Here is an 11001-nt window from a genome sequence, read left to right as displayed (position 1 = left end):
GATGAAAACAAACTCATGTACAGTGGCACAGCAAAGGGGTTGGAGGTACCTGCCCCCTTTGGGAACTCTTGCCCCACTCTGAGAAAAGCCTGGCCGCTGTTTACTTATATAGATACCGATACCATGGGCGTAACCCCCCGCACTTTTTGAGATGGGGGATGGGCTGTTGAATCACCCCCCCCACTTTTTTGTGATAAGCAAAAACATTAAAGCCGATTGCGAAGAATTTTCGGGATTTCCCAACGACTAAAATGTTTGCAGTATCAATAAAAAGGAATACAATATTTAAAAGCCATAAATAGCATTCTGATGTAAGCTAAATAGAGTATATGGTGTCGCCCACCCCCAACCCCATGCAGCTTTTTAAATTTCCATGGCTGGGCAAGTCACACCCCCCCCCATTTCCAACACAGCTTTATGCCACTGATAGATACATTTCATGCGAAGTCACACGCATGATTTTGACATTCGGCTGTCATTAAAGATAGATATCTTTAAATCGGAAGACTCAGTAGTTATGGATGTATACTATTATTTCATTTATTTGCTGGTTTTTCTCGACATTAAATGGATATTCTGCTCTGCTGATAACACAGTTATCAGCCAATACAATCATTGAATAACTACCGGTACCCAGTGGCACGTTGTTTGGTGTCCAGTTAAAAGGTCAATAACTGCGTTGACTTTGTAGCACCCCCCTTAAAATGCGCTCTGGAGGCACTCTAGTCCTTATTTTCGAAATATAGTCCGGTCGCCACGAGCAAATATATGTCAATATATAGACTGGCAAATACATGTCAATACAGTTATCGTTGCTTAAATTAGTGTGTGTGACTAATATATAGGGAGTACTGCCATTTGGACCCGTTGATTGGTCCAATACACATTTTGTCGACTAAAGAAAGTTTTACCATTAAACAATAGGCATCGAACGGCGCAGGCATTTTTCGCAAACGTTTGAGTGAACAATAACATTTTCGCATTTGCACGTGAAGCGAAGCAGCCACTTTCGCTTTCAACACACAAGTGGGATGCACATTCTGTCATCTATCCACTGAGCAGGAGCACAACGCAATGTTGAAATTAGGCCTATATCACGTTCAACGTGAGGGATGTACTGAGCACGGTTCACAGTATGAGGTTCCAAGCGCTGTTTTACAAGGAAAGTATAATCATCGCTGATTCACGTCGTTTGGGGGCTCAGTCATTCATCACTGTAGGCATCAATACTGCAAATTCATCAATTTTTGCTGTAGCGAGGAACCTGTCAAAATACTGGCTATGACTGGCTTTCCGCACGAAGGCCAGTCAGCGGTGAGTGTTTTGCCGCTAGTCATGCGAGGTAGCTTGTTGGCGGTTGATTGCGAACCCGTTGCACTTAAGGGCGGTAAGATAATCACGAGGAGGACGCTTTGATGTTATTTGACGCGCTGGTGAATATGGATTTCCTGTTGTGGTAAATCACGTCGACTAAGCGGAACGGCTTGAGTCAAGAGTGATGTTTTTGCCCATTTTTTCATGAACTGCGGTTGAGCTTATTCATGAAAGCAACATGCCACCAACAAATCACTTTTCGATGGATGGAAAAAAATGAGATGTAAAAGGATTCCATGCGTGTGATTCAAAGCAACTTCAAACTTGCCAATTTATTTCTGTCCCCTGTCCATCGCTGATATCGCTGATTTTCCAAAAATATGGGCTACCCTTGAAAAGTATCAATTAAGAGCACATATCATGCTGAATAAAGTAAAGAACAATTGTGATGTCGTTGCGCTCCCTGGACTTAATGGCGCTGTTTTAATGATTTGCCTTTTTTTAGAGACTCACAATACTGTTAGCTGCTATTGTTTTACTGGCTTGTTTCACTGTTTTTGTTCATTGCCTTGGGAAGAAACAATGAGAATAGTGTCTGTTTCAGTGCTGAAAGCTCAGGTCAGTTAACTTGTCTAACCTAAAACCCATCGACCACGGGCCACTTATCTGGGCTCGAGGTCAGTGTCTGTATAGAGTGCTCCAGAAAAACCAACCCCTTTGGAAAGGGGTTAATATGCCCAAGCCATGAGATATGATTATAATGTACATAGCGTGAAATTACGGTCGTACGTCAGACATTTTCTGATTACTTATTGTGTTTGTCCGAACAAAACCAAAGATGCTCGGACAAAATGTCCAACGAACATATCAATAACAGCTCTTGAAATATCAACAAAATATATAGGATTATGGCGTCCGATTTATCATTAGTTTTGAGTTAGAATTACGTTAATTACACCAAAGGCATTCATCAGGGCTGATCGCTCATCACCGGCCTAAGTCACCCAGCGCCACGTGTGCTCGTATATACTTTACTTGCACAGACATGAAATAGCCTCGTAACTCTCTGCGCATCGTCAACGTTTACGTTTCGCTGTCTAAGTGGTGAAAACGCGTACCCGAAATTCTATGCATTATATATACGAATCTACTCTGGTACCCGCCACGCCGCATCCATGCAAAAGAATGCGTGATGGAAATGTAGCAACCAGTACCAGTCTATATTGTACACGTAGTGCATGTACTGTGCAAGTAAACACTCTTCTTCGGCCGTACGTACGCATTGCGAATGCAAAGGCTGCGTCCGGAAAGACATCGATGTTATGTTGCAAGAGGTTTTCTGCAAGTTAATTCTCAGAACTTGGTCTCTTATTTATGTCTGTATTTTCTGTGTTCATGAGTGTAATTTGAGGTTGTTCTGCTCATGGCGCAAGGTTTAACGTCCGCTGATCTAGATGCATCACGCACGCTTACCACGGGATACACGGATGCTGTTGGTCAGTTTGCTGCCGTGATTGCAGTTGTGATTGTGTGAATTGTTCATAATTTTCTTGTGAATTGCCGTATGTAGAAATTTTACATAGATTAACACATGTGTTCATCACTTTTTGAGATACTTTTGGAGGCTTTTTGGATGTCATTCAATCAGCACAAAATTGCCCGCAAACAAAAAAAATGTTCCGACCTACCGACCCAATTTTTGAGAGGAATGCACAGCAGAACTATACATGTGCGTTTTTTTAGCCTGATGAAAGACTGCATGTGCAGTATGCCTTAGTTAAATAACAATCATGGATTCTGAGAAATCTTTGGCAAGTGTTGCTCCACTTCGAGCAAGCGAATTTGTGGCAAGGCCTGCCCGATCAGGCAAACTAAAAAAAAAAAAAAACATCGCGGCCTGCGCCTGAACAAGGATTGTTCAATGTGGCTGCGTGTGCGGTTCTGGTAGGACCAGGGGAAAAAAGTAAATTTGACCTCTGACACTGTACGTTAAAACTCTACCTTTTATATAATATGGCACTGTCCATTGGCAGAGCAAAAGATGGTAATTGCAGAACAAAATTGATTTTGTTATGATATTTTATCCAAGAACCTTTTTGGTCTAATTTCGCGCTCTGATGTATACGGATCTCCGAAAAGTAGAAGCAGTATTCTTTCTAATGATACCTTGATGGTATCCCTCCTGTCATGCATGACTGAACACCATTGTCCACTTTTAAGAGATCCTTATACATTATAATCATATCCCATGGTTTGGGCATATTAACCCCTTTCCTCGTTTTTTTTCCTTCTGGGACACCCTGTATGTCGACCGGTATCGAGGGTATAGTGTTTTAAACATTAGTTTCCATCGATCATTCGTCCGGACTGTTGTTTGGAATAACCTAAAATGTTTGAGTGGAAATAATAGCATTCCAGGTGTAACCATTTTCTTGTGAAGACTCCCCTCGTTATTTACTTAAAGGGTCCATGCTGACCTACCCAAACGAACAGCTATTTTCTTCTTTATGTTGTGCCTGGATATGTCAGTAACAGTACAAATGGTGAAAAAATGAACAAAATGTATTTAGTTATTGTTAATTACTGTTTTTCACCCCCCCCTCAAATCTCCGACAAACGGTGTGACGTACGTTTAAGAACCCGCAATCGTAGCCTGGCGCCATTTGGGCCGTCTGAAACCCAGAGTAAGCACGCATGGCTTCCTTCGCAGTGGCGTACGTGGAAATATCGTAGCCTTTTCCGTTCGCGCTCCTCTAAGGCTCCTCTTCGTTTTTCCATTTTTTTTTTCTTGGACTTCGCACTTGGTAGGCATATTGTCGGCACTGCATCCGGTTTTAGCAGCCTCTTGAACTTCATGCCAAATGAATCTTGCAGGCTTGCAATGGGCTCGAAACGTTCTGGCTTGAAGAGGTCTCTGCAGAGTTTCCAGCTCGGCGTTGGTCAAGTCCACTTGGCCCGTGCATGTGTGAGCTTGACTTTCGCTTCCCCCATTTTGCGATATTTCACGTCTTTTGGGAAATTATGCATGCTTGTGCCATTTTTAGAAGTATTTCCAAAAACTGCAGCAACGCACCTGGTTGGCATTTTCCTGAAATATCACTAGAACATCGGCAAGTTGGTGATCTCGAAGTCGTACTAATACTATAACGCGCTGAGTTACAGTGGGCAAACGTGCATCGGGGGGCTGCTAACTCGTTTATGACTTCACAAACGTATGTCATAATTATGCAAAATTCTTATGCTAATTAGGTACATCGACAGGGGCAGGGCTGTTTGGCAAACACTCGTTAGTATTATTTTTCTCTTATGTATTAATTACTAAAATTACTTTTATTTACAGGAAATCTTCTTAAACGAATTATCTTCCAATTGCAATGATAAAACTGCTTTTCATGGGCCCTTTAATATGTAACCTATTCAATCGTTATTTTGCAGGTCTATTGTACGCTATTTTGGTATATTTTTACCTTTTTATAGTGCATGCACTAATAGAAAGATAACTGGAATTCGGTTGACGTATGAGGAGAAAACATACTGTAACTTCCTCACGTCGTTCTTGCACTGGGAAATTACGTCTGAACCCACACCATTAATTCTGCACTTGCAAGCCTATTATAAACTTCCACCACTGACACACACACATTATCCGGCAAAGAATCGATTGAACGGAGAAAGTAAATATTTTGGCCGAGTTCGATCGATTTGGTTGTTCGCTGTTGGTCGGAAATGCTCAGCGCACGATATCGGCTGAGACCAGGCATGCGCCTGAAAGACTAGATAGAGTTGACTTTATTCCAGACTTCCGGTGAGCTCAAGAAATCACGATTTTCTCCTGGGCTTTAAAGTCAACAAGTAAGAAATCGAAAATGTGGGTTCTGTGCATAACGATGCTTCGCTGGATCGGTAAAAGAGGGGGAGAAAGTAACTGAAGGGCCCTTGGGTATTCTTGACTCTCGCCGAGTGCTCCTGCCCGGCCCAGTGCGTCAAGCAGTGGCGTAAATTTGTGCCGGAAATTGAGGAGGGGATGGGGAATGGCGGGGGGGGGCTTGCCTTGCCATGAAAATTTGAAAAGCTGGGGCGGGAGGTGACACCATATGACTCTATAAAGAGGTCGATGTTCATGATATTAATAAACATCTGTAGTATGTATTAACCCTAACCCTCAAGGGTGTATGTAAAATCGTATTGACATTGGAGGATTTGGGACTGTTACAGGGTTAAGAATGGCATATTTATGGATTCTTCCCCCATTTTAAGTGATACTGAATGCATTTTAGTCGTTTTAAGTCTGAAAAACTCTTCACATTCCACTTTAACTTCTTTCTCGCCAGAAAAACTGTGTGTGTGTATGGGGGGGGGGGATTCTATAGCCCATCCCCCCAAAAAGTGTGTGGGGGTTATATCATTCCCCCACCCCCCGGATTTTCGCCTATGGCGTCCAGTCAGCCAAAGGCTCGTTTCACACGGAAGACACAAACCTTAACAAGATTATCAAGATGGAATTCATGCTGGATATATTCGTGTGACAATATGTTTTTGCTCTGCCTCCATCTCTGTCTACCACCTCTTTAACAAGCTATCTTCATTAAGATGAGTTAAAATTCAACACCTCTGCATTGATGCTGTCATGACAGGTTCTTGTTTACATACACGGCTTTACTCTTATTCTGTTGGAAATTGGTGGCGCATTCCGTGTCGCTCGCACTCACTAATCAGAGTTCGTGCCACCACTGTTGTCATAGGGCTGCTTGTTAGCCGGCCTTGGCTCGGCACTCTGCTTCCTCAAACTATAGCACCCGTACATCCAGCCGCTTCATTCGAACACGTCCAGTGAATGCAAGGCGCCTCCTACGATAACTCTACGTAGGCAATCCAATAAACAATTTTGTCCGTTAGGATTCGAACCCCCATTCGCAATAACATCAAATAAATCTTGTAATCAAGTTGCGTATCCACGTGTCATGGACTTCGGGGGGGGGTGCATGTCCCAGTTTCGTCCTATCTCGGGCTTTGCATCTGACCCCGAAACCTCGTGTAATATAGGCTTATTGGTACTACTAAGTAAGGAAAAGGGGATTTTATTATTTTGTCTGCGGTTGAAGGAGGCAATAGTCTTTCCTATTGCTTTCAAAGTCATTCTATTCATTTTTTATGGTAAAGATTACAAAAGATTGGGTTATAAACAAGTCATTACGAATTAGTCATTATAATACACGCGTCTTTTTGCATGATCCACCACAATGAACGTGCTTTCCAATAATGTATATTGTTACGGTGTGATGTGAAATAAACCTCTTGAATGTTGGTACATTTCTGTAATTTCAGTAGTACTTCTTTCAAAATTGAGCCTTCATCACCAGCTCTGGCGTATTAATTGCGTTCAAATTACCGACAGATTGCACCCGTATCGATAAAGTGTTCACACAAAGGAGCTAAAAGCTTATGAGCACCTGAAAAAAAAACCAAGGCCATAGAAGTTTGACGCATGTACGCTGAAACTTATTCGATTAGGAAAGTCCTACATTTTTTTGCAAATTCGAAAACTAAATTGACACTATATTTCTTGACGAAGTCCGTTTTCCCATCATGTTACTCTTTCAACAGTAGGCCTACTCTTTCGAGAATACAACAAATAAAGTTTTTTCCTCTTTCATAATTTTGTAGAATTGTAGGAGAGTAATTGAGAATGGAGTTTAATTATTTTAATGGAGAAAAATTCAAGACATCCAACATTTATTTCTCCTTTGAGACAAATGCCGTTACTATTTTCTGGAATTAAAGGCAGAACATTTGTGCAATATCGTGAAATCACAAATCACCAAGCCAGTGGAAACGTCTCATTTAAAGTGCCGAGTGCTACATCATTGTTGAGAATACATGCAGAAAGACAGTTACACGTGCACCGTCAGGTCTCAGAGACTGTGCTGAGTGTTGGTTTTGCTATTGAGGCTAGTAGCTGTTTGGTAGATGGTTTTCTTAAGATGAAATGTCGGTTGACCTGTACCGGCGGCAGCTTCAATTTGGCTGGGGGCTTGGGCGAACATTTCGTGGCATTGGTGGGGGGATTGAGCTCCGTTGGACACACCTCGTAATTCGGGCTGGGATGTATCGGAATGAGACATGTACCTCGGCCATCATCGATTTCAAGACTGTCAAGTTCTTTTTGTAGGTCTGGGCCCAGTTCAGAACGGAGCTTGACCATGTCGAAGGGCGGTGGCAACGAGTTGCTGTGGTCAGGGAGCGCTTGTTCATCAACAGGTGTGTCGGTGGTTGGTTCTGTTTCGTTTATTGGACACTCGTTTTCGAAATGTTCCTCTGTCATGGAGTTGAGCCTGGCCATACTTATCCTCCTGCCAATCTCATGGTACGTGTCAGATGGATTGGATCCCATGTTCTTACCGTTGTCCATGGCCGCCACGCTTTGCCTCCGGGCCGGTCTGAGCAGCTTGGTGGCCTGCTCCAGTCGGCCGTTGTAGGACTCCATTTCCTCCTTCTGGGAACGTGTCTCGTTGCGGACCGAGTACAGGTACCGGCCTCGAGCCGCAAATTTGGCCAAGCCTTTCATGTCCGTGTGGGCCTCGCTGGACACCTCGGTCACGGAGTGGTGGCGCAGGGCACGCCGGGAAGCCTCCATCTCGTACAGCTCCTGGCGCAGTTGGTGCTGGTAGCGGGAGATGTTGGCTGCGGCCCGCCGCTGCAGCCGGTCCATCTGCTTCTCGGTGTTGAGCAGCCGGTTCTTTTCGGCCGCGTTGATGATGCCGTTGCGGTGCCGGGTGTGGGCACTGTGAAGTCGTATGTTCTCCAACCTTTTCTTGGCCACCAGGTCCCCGACGTCCCGTCTCTCCTTCCTCTTCTCCTTGGCGGTGGTTCGCCCTCGGATGTCCATTGGAAGTGCTGGCTGATGTGGCTGGCTGTTACCTGCAAAGGGTAGCGCTAGAAGCGTAGACATGCTTTTGCTTCGAGAATGAATTGGTCAACTTCCAAAAATCGTATGCTTAAATCCAGTCATGGTTAAGTCATCATAGTGTGGAATTGCTAGATCAAAATCAGTACCCGTATAGTGACTGAAAGTTCAATTATTTTCGTTCACCGACGAAGTTAAACTTGATGCTTCAACTGGTTTTTTTTGTCATGTTGAAGGTTCGATTTTCTGTCTCCAAGCAGTTTCTTCGCTGAATGAACAAAATCCTATTCGGGCATAACATATTTATCTTGGGAATATCGCAGCAGTTTCCCTCACGAACTGAATATAACTGTCTCTACAAGCTCCAACTTATTCCATGCACCCTTTCATGTCCAGAATCATTAGAGCACTAAGCAACCGGGCCAAGCACCCTGCCGTTTTGTTGACAAGCTATAGATACCAACACAGAGCGGATTATCCCGTAATCTGCAATGGATTTCTATATAATCTCACAGCCAGAGTCTGACGTGTTCACCGCCACTCATTGCCGAGGAAGAAGCCCCGTGTTGGCCCGCTGCTGCGTGTCAACGATCGATCGCGGCGGGATGGTCGGTATAATCCCTTTTTTCGTCGATATTTTTGGCACGAGCTCCTGTTGATGAAGGGAGATGGCCATTAACCAAAAAGATTAACAAAAGCTATCTAAGAGTAATTAATTGGCCATTTTAAGTTCACCCTCTATGAAACTGAGGGTTCGAGGAAGTTGTTTGTTCTGATGGTCAACAAATTCTTACTGGCTCACAAACATTCAAACAATGAATTGAAATGATGAACGTTGTTAAAGGCTCTTGTTTCATTTACATACCATCGCTAGATGTTTCTTCTGAACACCAGATGTTTTCCACAAATGATGCAGTAAAGTTGTGATGCTGATGGTAGCATGCCAACAACGTAAGACAATAGAGACACACTATAAAAGAAAATGTTAGCATTTAACATCATGGACGGGATTCTGAACCAAAATGAGCATTCTAGCTAGAGCAACTATTACTTTATATTTCTGAAAGTGTACCCTCAGCCTTTGTCAAAATATGAGACACTGCAATCGAACTCCATTACCCCTTAAGTGTTTCTTGTTGGCTCTTCCAGATACAGCGTATTAATCCCAAACTGTTGTAGAGAATACTAGCTCGAAGAATTGTCAGTGAGTCGTGAAGGTCCACCTAAGAGCTTTAAGATGCAGACAGGAGTTTCCAAAAGCTTCTTATAGCCGCACTAAGGACTATCAAAGGAGCTGGCGTCAGTGATCGAGAGAGTTAACTACACCGTCGATGACATTGGAATTAAAATAAACATTAATATTAATCTTGAATGTGATAAGCGATTACTCTTGGAAAACTGCGAAATTCTTGAGGGGTGCAGAAGATGAGACATTTTGTAACTTGAGGAAGCCGAAATTCCAAAACAAATGGTCAGCGGTTAAGGGGGGTGAATAAACGTGGACAAAAGGGAGAATTGACAGCACTCCAAGATCTGATAATCGCATTAGGACTCTTGATTTATTGTAAGGCTTGAATCCTTTGAACTGATGGATTTCGCTTTTCAGCAAGCATCCTTATACAAATTCAAATGAAAGGTCTGCAAACTGCAAACATCGCCATGCCCAACTACGCAGCACTCTGAACTGTGGTTTACGACCGTTCGCGATGCCGGAACCCGAGCGGCAATAAGGGATACCAATTCCTGACGGATTGTGTTCAATGCACCCTTCCAGATTTCTGTTGACACTGACTTTCATTAAATTTGCAGCAAGGAATTAGGCCACGGAAAATTAGAGAAGTTTGCCAACGTGCCGGCAAGATGTGCATAATTAACAGGCAGCCGGTGGTTTTAAGTGGACGATGAATGGGAGGGGTGATTAAGGCTGAGACTAGTAGCTACTTTGGTATCGATTAACACCAGGCTTGATCGATGCTCAACCTTGGGGGAGGAAGTTGAGTGTGTGTATTCGTAAACCCAAGGAGTACTGAAGTTAGAATTATCCGCGTGCAAGGAACATCCAGAGCAATTTTTCGACTGGGGGACAGGAATAGGTGTATTAGTGTGACCAACATGGAGGACAGGTGTAATTGATGGAAGGAAAGTGCCAACCTCTTCATAATAATGACCCGTGTCTGGCCGAACAAAATGTTGTCGAAAAATTTCACGGTCGTGGACCTCAAGTGGCCATTGATTGGGACCAGCGATGCAACCATACTATAGACTATATAAATAGGCATAATTGTACTGTACCGTGTTTGATAAGTAGCTCTCTGGGTTAGCCATAGCCTGAGCCTGCTTCATTCATATTTCTTCAGTCAAAATGACAGCTGCGCGCCACGATCGGGGGCATTCGTCATGCAAGGTAAACTGAAAATGGTGCGCCTGTGCCTAGGGCACGAGATATCCTGAAAAATCGTAAAGGTTCGGAAAAAAGTTCAGACGTGGCTGAAATGGTAAACCGTTGCTGGCTTTCACTAATTTCAGGTAGTAAAACGTTCAGATGGTAAGAGATGAAGTTCTGATAACATATATTGCCGACGCTGAAGCGCAAGACACTTCAGAGTCATTATCTTAAATAGATACTCGAATAACTTGCTCGTATCTCAATGTATTTTTAACGTAAAAGACTACAACGGAAAAATTAACTCAATTTCTGAAATCCAATTAATGTGATCATAGTTTAAAGTTCCTTTTCATACATGGCAAGCATGGCTAAATAGCTCCGGTGGAAAATCGAAATA

At 43.3% G+C, this 11001-nt stretch overlaps 1 protein-coding gene across 1 annotated transcript; it reads right to left on the bottom strand.

Annotated features, from left to right (window-relative positions):
* Window positions 1–5394: 5394 nt before the first annotated feature.
* LOC110985665 (uncharacterized) lies at window positions 5395–8833 on the bottom strand. The gene has a single exon (XM_022246852.2). The coding sequence runs from the start codon at window positions 8261–8263 to the stop codon at window positions 7220–7222; it is 1044 nt and encodes a 347-aa protein (XP_022102544.2). The 5' UTR covers window positions 8264–8833; the 3' UTR covers window positions 5395–7219.
* Between the last annotated feature and the right edge of the window lie 2168 nt (window positions 8834–11001).

This window comes from Acanthaster planci, linkage group LG04 (assembly GCF_054643075.1).
Source record: "Acanthaster planci isolate LZ-2023a linkage group LG04, COTS_SCS, whole genome shotgun sequence".
NCBI lineage: Eukaryota > Metazoa > Echinodermata > Asteroidea > Valvatida > Acanthasteridae > Acanthaster > Acanthaster planci.
The sequence above is the reverse complement of the archived record's forward strand: the minus strand, read 5'-3'. Positions and strand labels throughout refer to the sequence as shown.

Excerpts from the sequence above, each read along its gene's own strand:
- LOC110985665 (XM_022246852.2), bottom strand. The coding sequence starts at position 8,263 with ATGTCTACGCTTCTAGCGCTACCCTTTGCAGGTAACAGCCAGCCACAT.